Genomic DNA, 12,947 nt, shown 5'->3' on the forward strand with positions numbered 1-12,947 from the left:
GTATTGGCATGCTGTCATGGTCATGGAAAACAGCACCATCATTAGAGAAAGACAAACGGATAACAAATTATTGATTCTTGTTTTAATTGCAACTTACAAAATGCCCCAACTGCGAAGTATGGCAAAAAAGCACCACAAATCAGTAGTCAGTCAGTAATTGTAGAACTACAAAGTGCTTCTATATGGTAAGTGGAGCTGATAAAACAGACAGTGAGTGTAGAGACATAGAGGGGGTTTTAATGTTATGGCTGATCGGTGTACGCTCTAATTACATTTTACATGTGTTGATATGTCACAAAAAACATCTGGCCCCAGGATGTCTCCAACACAAACACACACCTCACCAAAACAATACCGTTGTTACTATACTTTTTAGAATGTAGTAACGAGTTCAGGATGCAGTGTCAAGTGTTTTGGCAAAACATACAGCCGAAAGGGGCATAAATGTACTGTACTATTAAAAAGCTAAAAATAAGCCGCTCAGGTGGCGCAGCGGTAAAAAGAAACGCGCTGCAACCAGGGCTGGATTCTGAGAGCGTGGTATCGAATCCAGCCTTGCTTTGCGATTGGCCGGTTGCTTATGTGGGGGGTGGGACAAAGAACCGGATATGGGTCTGTCTCTGTCAGAATGCGATTGCGTTCTCTGCCGGCTGATTGGAGGCGCTTACGCAGAGATGGGAGAGGGTGCCCTTAGGGTGTGTCTCTCCGCATGCAACGCTAGGTGGCGCCAAACTCGTCAATGTGTGGGTGGCAAAGATGCATCTGGCTGCTGCTCGTGTTTCGGAGGGGATATTGGTTAGCTTCAATCACCTCCGTCAGGGCAGGGTTGGGCATAGACAGAGAGGAAGCACGATGCTAATTGAACAATTGGATGCGCTAAAAGGGGAGAAAAAGGGGTAAAAAATAAAAATAAAAAAAGCTAAAAATAAGGCCACTCAGGTGGCGCAGCAGTAAAAACACACGCTGGAACCAGAGCTGGGATCTCGAATACATCGTATCGAATCTCAGTTCTGCCTGCCGGCTGGGCTGAGCAGCCACATGAACAACGCTTGGCCTGTTGTTCAGATATGGGCGGGACTAAGCCAGATGGGGTCTCTCTCCCATGACTGATTGACGGCGCCTGCACAGAGATGAGAAAAGAGTGCTCTCAGGGTGTGTCCTCTCCATACACAACGCTGAGCTGCACTGCACTCGTCAAAGTGCAGGTGATAAAATGCATACAGCTGCTGCCCACGTGTCGGAGGGGGCGTGGGTTAGCTTCGTTCTCCTCAATCAGAGCAGGGCGTTGGTGGAGAGGAAGGATGATGCAATCATCCACACAATCCACTTGTTTGAAGACAAACAGAACATGGTGGATTAAAATACACAATGCGACACATGCAAATTAACCAGTTTGGTGCTTTTTGTTCACTGAAACATTAAAACATATTTCTGTATATGTAAATTCACTCATTGTTTTTAATTGTATTTCAGTGTTTTCTATATAATATTTGTGTTATTTTCCGTGTATGAGTGTCAAAAACAACCCCATTATTTTACATTAGCCTAAAATATATGCAGTTCCACAGCACCATAAAACGCATTAACAGGTTTCTCATACTTCCTTATGGGAAAAAATACCTTAACACTCAATGCCTTTTAAACTCAACGCCACTCCCAAAACCAACTGATGTTGAGTTTCAAGGTACCTCTGTATATAGTGCCTTGAAAATTAAGCCTCTAGCCAGTTGACTTGATTGGCTTTTTAGTGTAAAATGACAAAAAATATTTTTTTATAATTTTGTTTCATATATTTTTACTTATAATGGTCTGTTATTTTTAGAAAACATATTTGGTAGTGTGGTGTCCATTTCCATCTGTTAAACAAGAGGAGTTGAACTTTATTCAAAGGTTTGAGTTAATACCGATCCAGTGTTTCACTAAATAATGGGCGATGGCTTGTCTTGGGGGCATCGTGAAAACTGGATGGTGATGCTTCACAAGAGCGTCTATTACCTGCAAAAGACATGAGAAAGAAATTATGGTTCACTGCTATTGCAATCACACAATGATCATGTGCTTAACAATCAGGTAATTATACATTGATTAGGCATAACATTATGACCAGCTCCTTGTTTTTTACACTCACTTTCGGCTCCACTTACCATATAGATGCACTTTGTAGTTCTACAATTACTGACTGTAGTCCATTTCTCTACATACCCTTTTAGCCTGCTTTCACTCTGTTCTTCAATGGTCAGGACCATCACAGAGCAGGTATTATTTAGGTGGTGGATCATTCTCAGCACTGCAGTGACAATGACATAGTGGTGGTGTGTTAGTGTGTGTTGTGCTGGTATGAGTGGATCAGACACAGCAGAACTGCTGGAGTTTTTAAATACCGTGTCCACTCACTGCCCACTCTATTAGACACTCCTACCTAGTTGGTCCACCTTGTAGATGTAAAGTCAGAGACGATCGCTCATCTATTGCTGCTGTTTGAGTTCATCTTCATGAAGGTCATCTTCTAGACCTTTATCAGTGGTCACAGGACGCTGCCCATGGGGCGTGTTGGCTGGATATTTTTGGTTGGTGGACTATTCTCAGTCCAGCAGTGACAGTGAGGTACTAACACAACACACACTAACACACCACCACCATGTCAGTGTTACTGCAGTGCTGAGAATGATCCACCACCTAAATAATACCTGCTCTGTGGTGGTCCTGTGGGGGTCCTGATCATTGAAGAACACGGTGAAAGCAGGCTAAAAGGGTATGTAGAGAAATAGACTACAGTCAGTAATTGTAGAACTACAAAGTGCTTCTATATGGTAAGTGGAGCTGCTAAAATGGACAGTGATTGTAGAAACGAGGTGGTCATAATGTTACGCCTGATCGGTGTATATGTTGATAAGTAGGTGAGAGTGGGTGAGCTGAACAAAACTGATGTATAAGTGTTTTAAGGAAAAGTCAACCATTTGGTTTAATCTATGATGAGAAAGAGCACATGGATAACACAGTAACTTTATTATATTCATTAAATAAAGCAAATTAAAGTTCAGAATTATGATGATTTTAAGAAAAGCAAGTTTTTATAAAAAATGAAAACACACACTGAGCCTTACCTCTTGCCTTGTGAACCAGCGAGCTTCTTCAATCTCATTTTGATCGACCTTAATGTCTGTACTGATTGCTACTGCAAAGCAACCAATCATGAGTGAGGACGGCATTGGCCAAGGCTGGCACGAAATATATTGGACAGGGCCGACAGTAATGCCACTCTCTTCTAGAACCTCTCGCCTCACTGCATTCTCAATGGTTTCACCTGTATAACAGGAATAATATGAAAAGGTTTTTCTTGGTATGTGTCTCACCAACATGAAGAAATGAAAATATCTCACTTTTTCTACCTAATCTACAGTGATTTAACATTTAAAGTGTGTTTTAACTGGGCCCTACATTCATACAGAGTACGGCACGGTGGCTAAGTGGGTAGCACTGTCGCCTCACAGCAAGAAGGTCCTGGGTTCGATCTCCAGGTGGGGCGGACTGGGGTGGATCCCAAGTTTGTATGTTCTCCCAATGTCTGCGTGGGTTTCTTCCGGGACCTCCGGTTTCCACCCACAGTCCAAAGATGTACAAGTGAGGTGAATTGTAGACTCTAAATTGTCCATGACTGTTTGATATAACCTTGTGAAGTGATGAACCTTGTGTAATGAGTAACTATCGTTCCTGTCATGAATGTAACCAAAAGTGTAAAACATGACGTTAAAATCCTAATAAACAAATCTTACAGAATGATTATTTCTGTTAGCAGAACTTCTGTTTACCTGGTTCAATGAAACCAGCAAGGCATGAAAACACTCCTGGAGGAAATGTCTTCTTTCTTCCTAGCAAGCACTGATTTCCATCTGGGTGAAGCACCAGCATGATCACAACTGGATCTGCAATATAAAGCCCAATAGCTAGTGCTGAATCTGACCATGGCTTCTAATATAGATCAACAATAACGGAAGGTTACTTGCCAACTCTAGGATAGCATGTATTATGGACGCCCTGTAGACTCTTGCAGTCCTCAGTCAGGCAGGTTCTCTTGTATCCACCTTCATCAACTTTCGTCTTGCTTCCACATGTTGGGCAGAAACTGTATCGACTGTGCCATGCAAGAACAGACCTGGCTTGTGCAATTACACCTAAACCCAAATCAAATTCAGTGTATTTTACTGTATCTTGTACAGTCCTGGAAAAGTTGGGACATTTTGTAAAATGCAATTAAATCAATGAATTGTTCATTTTCTTGAACCTTTATTTAACTGACGAAAGAAATTACTTTTAATGTTTCACTGGCCAACTTTATTATATTTTGTAATTTTATAATTTGATGCCTGCAATAGACTCAAAAAAGCTGGGGCAGAAACATGTTTTTTCTCCCATTTTCTCCCGATTTAGCGTAATCAATCAATCTTCCGCTGCTGGGGGATCCCTGATTGCATTTGAGGAGGTTATGCTGCTGCTCAGGCCTCCTCCGACACACATGCCCAGTCCTAGTGAACCCCTTCTTTTCACCCATGCATTCTGCACAGGTGCCTTTATCTGATAACAAGGGTCCTTGCACAGCGTTTGAAGACCCCAACCACATAGTCCGGTCATCCCGCCCCATAGCAGACACGGTGGCCAATCAGTGTCTGCTGCAGGCACTGCCAATTGTGCCCACTAGATGGCGCCCAGCCGACCGGTGGCAACGCTGAGTTTCAACCGAGGAGTTCAGAATCTCGGCGCTGGTGTGCTTCATGTTTTACTTGAATATTCTATACACGTTTAAATCTTATTTTGCCCTGTCCTCCAGGTGGGGCGGTCCGGGTCCTTTCTGTGTGGAGTTTGCATGTTCTTCCCGTGTCTGTGTGGGTTTCCTCTGGGAGCTACGGTTTCCTCCCACAGTCCAAAGACATGCAAGTGAGGTGTATTAAAGATACTAAATGGTCCACGACTGTGTTTGACAATAAAGACTTTAACTTATCAATCTTGTGTAACCAGTAATTACCGTTCCTGTCATGAATGTAACCAAAAGTGTAAAACATGACGGTAAAATTCTAATAAATAAATAAATAAATTATTTTGCCCTGTCCAAACTTCTTTGAGGCATCTTCTTGCAGACATCAAATTCAAAATGTGTTTACATGTACACAATACAATCAAGTGGGTCAGCCAAAACATAAAATTGACTTTTTTGTACTTTTGTCAATTAAATAAAGGAATTAAATCCAAAAGAGAATTAAAAGAGAGTTAAAATTCTCTTTTATTTTTGGGGTTTTCTTTGCATTACACAAAAAAAAAACTACAATAAAGAAATGTCTATAAATTTTTTAAATAGTCATCATAAATTTCTTACCTGCTTCATCCTCATTCAGCATGAAGAGACTTGGCATCGGCCTCTTAAGGAAGAAACTGTTGGATTTTGTAAGCTGAAGACTGTCTGTGGGATCTTCCTTGGCCTTCAGAGCAAACCATGCAACAAGTTTATCCTCGTCTTTTGACACCAGTGAAGTGGGTGAACCGTCGCTCTTTTCTACTCCAAGAAAAATAACCAGCATGTCACTCTTTTCCAGCAGATTTTCGACAGCATCCCTTCTCAGCCTGCACAGTTTTATCTTCGGCTGAGTAGTGTTTGTTTCCTCCGGCCCTGATGTAACAAGAGGGTCCAAGTTATGAAATAGAAGAAAGACTGTCTCAGGAGAGGACTGTTTAGCTAAAAGCCACTCTGTATCTGTCCTTTTATCACTCATTCTGTCAAGATATTCTCTACTGAAGTAATTTTCATGCTCCACTGATCGTGTGTCTGGTAGAATCTCATCAAGTCGGCTGTTCCCACCATCAGACAACAAACTGGCAATGTGTCTGTGGCCCCAGAACTTTGCTATGTCATGGGCAGTTTGGCCCGACTTGTTCACAGAGTCTTTATTACACCTGCTGAACAAAGAAGAATGTGTTAGGCAAAAGCTTTTACTAAGTGTTATCAAATAGGAAAATTTAAAGGTTTTTAATGTGTTTAACATGTATTTACTTAGAGAATACTTTTTTGGGAAGAGTAAAGCAGTATAATCCAAGCATATACACCGATCAGCTATAACATTAAAACCACCTCCTTGTTTCTACACTCACTGTCCATTTTATCAGCTCCACTTACCATATAGAAGCACTTTGTAGTTCTACAATTACTGACTGTAGTCCATCTGTTTCTCTACATACTATTTTAGCCTGCTTTCACCCTGTTCTTCAATGGTCAGGACCCACACAGGACCACTACAGAGTAGATATTATTTAGGTGTTGGATCATTTTCAGCACTGCAGTGACACTGACATGGTGGTGGTGTGTTAGTGTGTGTTGTGCTGGTATGAGTGGATCAAACACAGCAGCGCTGATTACGTTTTTAAATACCTCACTGTCACTGCTGGACTGAGAATAGTCCAACAGCGCCCCATGGGCAGCGTCCTGTGACCACTGATGAAGGTCTAGAAGATGACCAACTCAAACAGCATCAATAGATGGGTGATTGTCTCTGACTTTACATCTACAAGGTGAACCAACTAGGTAGGAGTGTCTAATAGAGTGGACAGTGAGTGGACATGGTATTGAAAAACTCCAGCAGCGCTGCTGTGTTTGATCCACTCATACCAGCATAACACACACTAACACACCACCACCATGTCAGTGTCACTGGAGTGCTGAGAATGATCCACCACCCAAATAATACCTACTCTGTAGTGGTCCTGGGAGAGTCATGACCATTGAAGAACAGCATGAAAGGGGGCTAACAAAGCATGCAGAGAAACAGATGGTTTGTAGTCAGTAATTGTAGAACTACGAAGTTCTTCTGTATGGTAAGTGGAGCTGATAAAATGGACAGTGAGTGTAGAAACAAGAAATATAAATATATTTAAAAATATAACCTACAATTTTATTTAGGCACTCATGACTGAACTGATGATAACTGATGAATTGTTGCATTACAATACAAATTCAGGCCTCAAATAGGGGTGGTAAGTGAAATATAAAATTGGATACATGTACCGGTAAACACTGTCTGGCCAGCAACACTGTCAGTATGTTTAGTGACAATAACACGGCCGAAAGGTCCAAAGTAGGACTCCTGGCAGGCTGTAGCTCTGGCATGTTCACAGAGAAAATTATCATTTTTAGTAACAAATATTTTTACAACCTAAAACCTTTACCTTATTTTTAAGCTTGTTGAACATTAAAATTCAAAACCACAGAATTTCAAACAGTATCTGTGGGAATTTGTGCCCATTCAGCCAAAAGACCATTCGTTAGGCCAGGCACTGACTTTAGAAAATAATGCCAGATTCACAATCATTGCTCCAGTTTAGACCAAAAGTGTTTAATTACCCAAGGTCAGGACTGTTACTGCCTAACCCTGTCATGTTTACTACACCAGTTCACAACTGGAAGGGATTTGAGTCTTCTGGTCTTTACCACAGAAACATAACCTCTTACGTAGCACTTCTCTAAAATCTAGTTTAAATTTAAAGATGTAAACAGCATTTCACAAACTTACCCGTTTGAAAGTAAAGCTTTAACAACATCGAAGTGTCCATTTCTGGCAGCCAGCATTAACGCTGTCCATCCTTCTTTCCCACTTTCATTGAGCAGCTGACTGGAGTGAGAAATCATGGTAGAAACTCCAACCAAATCACCCCTGGAGGCATGATCTAGGAACCGCTCAACCATCTCATCTTTTGCGCTCATTTGAATACTGGTCATGTTCGAAACACTGGGAAAACAATAACAAACGAAAATGCAATCTTTATCGTTTAGCACAAGGCAACATGAATAAAACTAGTCAGGACCTTAACTGTACATTTTACACCTAATCTCCATCCACCACTTAGAGCATATTGTCTCTGTCTATTTCCTCGGTTGCTCCCGTTAGGAATCGCCGGCGGATTGTGATCCACATTATTGATTTGGCACAGTTTTTACGCCAGATGCCCCTTCTGACAAAACCCTCCTTATTTATCCGGGCTTGGGATCGGCACTACAATGCACTGGTTTATGCATCCTAGCGGCTACAATTCAGTGTCTCCAATTAGCCAGGCTGCATGTTTTTGGACTGTGGGAGGGAAACCCACGCAGACACGGGGAGAACATGCAAACTCCACAGAGAAAGGATCCCGGACCGCCCCACCTGGGGATCAAACCCAGGACCTTCTTGCTGTGAGGCGACAGTGCTACCCACTTACTGATTACCGCAGAATAAAACTGTATTTTCACACGTTTTCCTGAACTAAAACAACTGGAAACTTATCGACTCCGAAATCAATTTATGCAAAACATGTTTTTGTACATGAAGGCAAAAATGAAATGCATTTATTAATTATTTCCTAAATATAAGTAGTGTGCTTTTTTTTTTAACATAATTACATTTTAGAGGAAATATTACTACTTTGTACTTGTCCTATGCAAGCGTTTGGGAAAACCACGGTCAAATTCCATGATCTGCTGAGTATATTAGTTTGTTTATTAGATTTTTAACGTCATGGTTTACACTCTGGTTACATTCATGACAGGAACAGTAGTTACTCACCACACAAGGTTCATCAGTTCACAAGGTTACATCGAACATAGTTATGGACAATTTAGTGTCTCCAATTCACCTCACTTGCACGTCTTGGGACTGTGGGAGGAAACAGGAGCACTCAGAGTAAACCCATGCAGACACGGGGAGAACATGCAAACTCCACACAGAAAGGACCTGGACCGCCCCACCTGGGAATCGAACCCAGGACCTTATTGCTGTGAGGTGACAGTGCTACCCACTTAGCCACCGTGCCGCCCCGATTAAACTAGTAAAAAAAAGTGAATGCATCACCCACAAAGACCAAGCATCTGAGCATTTTATTTAATATTTAATTTTCCTTTCCCAATTAAAAAAGAAAACATTGCAGAAAATGTATTATTAAAATGTCCTATTACTGTAAGTTTGTTTACTGTAAACTGTGTTGACATTTTTAAACTGACAAAACATGGAATTTGACCAGTGGTGTCCAAACTTGCATAAGGCTGTATGTTGTCTTCAATGTTTAGACAAAACATAAAATGATTCACAAGCTCAGCACTTCATTTTTACAAAATGACAACAGTTAAGTTTGAACATGTAAACTTCTTACATGTAATAAATCTATATGTGCGTGTTTTCTTATATGAAGAAAAAACACTATATGTAGTAACTTTGTTCTCTGTAGTTGGTATCTGTAGTAAGTCAACATGACAACACATAACACTCAAGTATTAGATATATAGATAATAAAAATGTACCTGGATTCTACAGGTTAGAATCTGATGAGAATCTGCGGATTAAAATAATAAATGAATAAAAAAGATCTGCAGTGAGTTACAGACAGAAACAGCAGGTTTATAATGAAACTGAATCAGTACAGAGGTGAACGATCATGTTTTGTTGCAGCTCAGGCGCAGGTTGATGAGAAACAGTCACGTGTTACAGCAGAGCTGGGAGGGTTCATGGTGGTTACTGGTGCAAGTACGAGCTCTAGTGGCCACATGGACTGTTTACCATAGACGTTAGTTTTATTTATTTATCAGGATTTTAACGTCATGTTTTACACACTCTGGACAATTTTGTATCTCCAATTCACCTCAATTTCATGTGTTTGGACTGTGGGAGGAAACCGGAGCTCCCAGAGGAAACCCACGCAGACACGAGGAGAACATGCAAACTCCACACAGAAAGGACCCAGACCACTCCACCTGGGAATCGAACCCAGGACCTTCTTGCTGTAAGTCAACAGAGCTACCCACCTAGCCACTGTGCCGCCTGGACACTAATTAAAGAGAAACATTTGGCTACTTTTAATATAAGAAAAAGTTCATCAGTTTTAGAAAACAAACAAAAACAACATTTAATTTATTCAAACAATTTAAAGAAAACTTGTCGGTATATATAGCGATAGAACAGTCAAGTCAAGTCAAATTTATTTATATAGCGCTTTTTATAATGGACATTGTCTCAAAGCAGCTTTACAGAATCCAGGACCAACAGACCAAATGTTGACCAAATGGACTATTGAGCAAGCCGAGGGCGACAGTGGCACAGAAAAACTCCCTTAAAATTACAGGAAGAAACTTTGAGAGGAACCAGGCTCAGCAGGGACCTCCATCCTTCTTGGGTGGCCTGGAGGATACTTTAAATAAATAGGATTTAAACAAATCATACAAACACAAAATTAAATTGAACTGAAAGTTGTAACTAGTAAAAATAAAAAAATAAAAAATTCATTGTTCAGTCCAGTCTGTGATAAAGTCAGTTGTAAGTTCTGGACATTTTTGGTGCAAAACAGTCTCAAACGAGCCACCAATAAAGTAACCATGGATTTCCCTGTCAAAAACATATGTCGATGTCTCCCCATGTCTTCTCAAAGGTATCCATGCTGTGATAACTGGAATGCACTCCCATACCATTACAGATGTTGTCTGGATGGTCCTGTTCGTCTTTGGCCCAGAGAACTCAATGTCCATTTGTCCTGAAAACCTGCTTAAAAGTAGCAGACTGATCAGCACGTTTCCACTGTCTTTCACTGTCGCTGTGGCATTTATGCATGTTTATGCTTTCACTTTGTGCAAGTGTCATTATACATTTCTTGATTCATTATGTATTGCTTTTAAAATAAAATGCCATCTGAGGACTTGAATGTCAGTCACATTCAAAAGCTGTATCTTGCCTTGCCTTACATAGACTGAGATTTCTCCTGATTTACAGTGTATCACAAAAGTGAGTACACCCCTCACATTTCTGCAAATATTTTATTATATCTTTTCATGGGACAACACTATAGAAATAAAACTTGGATATAACTTAGAGTAGTCAGTGTACAACTTGTATAGCAGTGTAGATTTACTGTCTTCTGAAAATAACTCAACACACAGCCATTAATGTCTAAATAGCTGCAACATAAGTGAGTACACCCCACAGTGAACATGTCCAAATTGTGCCCAAAGTGTCAATAGTTTGTGTGACCACCATTATTATCCAGCACTGCCTTAACCCTCCTGGGCCTGGAATTCACCAGAGCTGCACAGGTTGCTACTGGAATCCTCTTCCACTCCTACATGATGACATCACGGAGCTGGTGGATGTTAGACACCTTGAACTCCTCCACCTTCCACTTGAGGATGCGCCACAGGTGCTCAATTGGGTTTAGTCCATCACCTTTACCTTCAGCTTCCTCAGCAAGGCAGTTGTCATCTTGGAGGTTGTGTTTGGGGTCGTTATCCTGTTGGAAAACTGCCATGAGGCCCAGTTTTCGAAGGGAGGGGATCATGCTCTGTTTCAGAATGTCACAGTACATGTTGGAATTCATGTTTCCCTCAATGAACTGCAGCTCCCCAGTGCCAGCAACACTCATGCAGCCCAAGACCATGATGCTACCACCACCATGCTTGACTGTAGGCAAGATACAGTTGTCTTGGTACTTCTCACCAGGGTGCCGCCACACATGCTGGACACCATCTGAGCCAAACAAGTTTATCTTGGTCTCGTCAGACCACAGGGCATTCCAGTAATCCATGTTCTTGGACTGCTTGTCTTCAGCAAACTGTTTGCTGGCTTTCTTGTGCGTCAGCTTCCTTCTGGGATGACGACCATGCAGACCGAGTTGATGCAGTGTGCGGCGTATGGTCTGAGCACTGACAGGCTGACCTCCCACGTCTTCAACCTCTGCAGCAATGCTGGCAGCACTCATGTGTCTATTTTTTAAAGCCAACCTCTGGATATGACGCCGAACACGTGGACTCAACTTCTTTGGTCGACCCTGGCGAAGCCTGTTCTGAGTGGAACCTGTCCTGGAAAACCGCTGTATGACCTTGGCCACCATGCTGTAGCTCAGTTTCAGGGTGTTAGCAATCTTCTTATAGCCCAGGCCATCTTTGTGGAAAGCAACAATTCTATTTCTCACATCCTCAGAGAGTTCTTTGCCATGAGGTGCCATGTTGAATATCCAGTGGCAAGTATGAGAGAATTGTACCCAAAACACCAAATTTAACAGCCCTGCGCCCCATTTACACCTGGGACCTTGACACATGACACCAGGGACGGACAACGACACATTTGGGCACAATTTGGACATGTTCACTGTGGGGTGTACTCACTTATGTTGCCAGCTATTTAGACATTAATGGCTGTGTGTTGAGTTATTTTCAGAAGACAGTAAATCTACACTGCTATACAAGCTGTACACTGACTACTCTAAGTTATATCCAAGTTTCATGTCTATAGTGTTGTCCCATGAAAAGATATAATGAAATATTTGCAGAAATGTGAGGGGTGTACTCATTTTTGTGATACACTGTAGGTATATGAGTGTCGGCAGTGTAGCCTAGTGGTTAAGGTACTGGTCCAGTATTCAGAAGGTTGCCGGTTCAAGCCTCACCACTACCAGGTTGCCACTGTTGGGCCCTTGAGCAAGGCCCTTAACCCTCAATTGCTTAGACTGTATACTGTCACAACTGTAAGTTGCTTTGGATAAAAGCGTCTGCTAAATGCCGTAAATGTAAATGTAAATGATTTCCTGAATCGTTTTACAAAATTCTGTATGGAACTTGGTGAATGATCTAAATATTTGCAATTTTAGGTTGAGAAATGTTCTTTTTGAACCAATATTCACAGTTTGGTTAGCCATGACCTAGATTTGCTGATGGAGGAACTTCCTTTTATACCCTCACTTGTAACCAGTTCACCCACTTGTTGTGAAATGTTTCAAATGGTTTACCTTGAATTTTCTAAACCCCGAACCAATTTTGTTTGAGTAGTACAGGCATCAGAACAAATGTAAGCACACCAGCTCTTATTTATTTAGGTATATGAGTGTTCTTTGCAGAATTTTAACCTTTATCCACAGTAGCCACTGCACTGTTTGTTGATTTACAGGGCAAACAA

The 12,947-nt window shown here is 41.4% G+C and overlaps 1 protein-coding gene across 2 annotated transcripts; it reads right to left on the bottom strand.

The window, feature by feature from the left end:
• Positions 1-67: 67 nt before the first annotated feature.
• Positions 68-9,462, bottom strand: nudt12 (nudix (nucleoside diphosphate linked moiety X)-type motif 12). Of its 2 annotated transcripts, none has more exons than XM_062998895.1 (7): positions 9,314-9,462; positions 7,554-7,769; positions 5,369-5,943; positions 4,005-4,172; positions 3,810-3,923; positions 3,105-3,304; positions 68-1,995 (listed from the first exon to the last, which is right to left on the bottom strand). In XM_062998895.1, exons 2-7 carry the CDS (start codon positions 7,757-7,759, stop codon positions 1,885-1,887), a joined length of 1,374 nt encoding a protein of 457 aa, XP_062854965.1. In that variant the 5' UTR covers positions 7,760-7,769; positions 9,314-9,462; the 3' UTR covers positions 68-1,884. The 2 variants fall into 2 exon arrangements, with proteins under 2 accessions (XP_062854965.1, XP_062854964.1); XM_062998894.1 differs by having other exon boundaries at positions 5,369-5,946.
• Between the last annotated feature and the right edge of the window lie 3,485 nt (positions 9,463-12,947).

This window comes from Trichomycterus rosablanca, chromosome 7, assembly GCF_030014385.1.
Source record: "Trichomycterus rosablanca isolate fTriRos1 chromosome 7, fTriRos1.hap1, whole genome shotgun sequence".
NCBI classification, from domain to species: Eukaryota; Metazoa; Chordata; class Actinopteri; order Siluriformes; family Trichomycteridae; genus Trichomycterus; species Trichomycterus rosablanca.

What these genes read in the sequence shown, in the direction of transcription:
- nudt12 (XM_062998894.1), bottom strand. Translation starts at nt 7,759, where the DNA reads ATGACCAGTATTCAAATGAGCGCAAAAGATGAGATGGTTGAGCGGTTC. An exon ending in AAAGCTTTACTTTCAAACGG is followed by an intron (nt 5,947 to 7,553) that starts GTAAGTTTGTGA and finishes TTCTTTGTTCAG; the next exon opens with CAGGTGTAATAAAGACTCTG. An exon ending in GCTGGTTCACAAGGCAAGAG is followed by an intron (nt 1,996 to 3,104) that starts GTAAGGCTCAGT and finishes TGTCTTTTGCAG; the next exon opens with GTAATAGACGCTCTTGTGAA.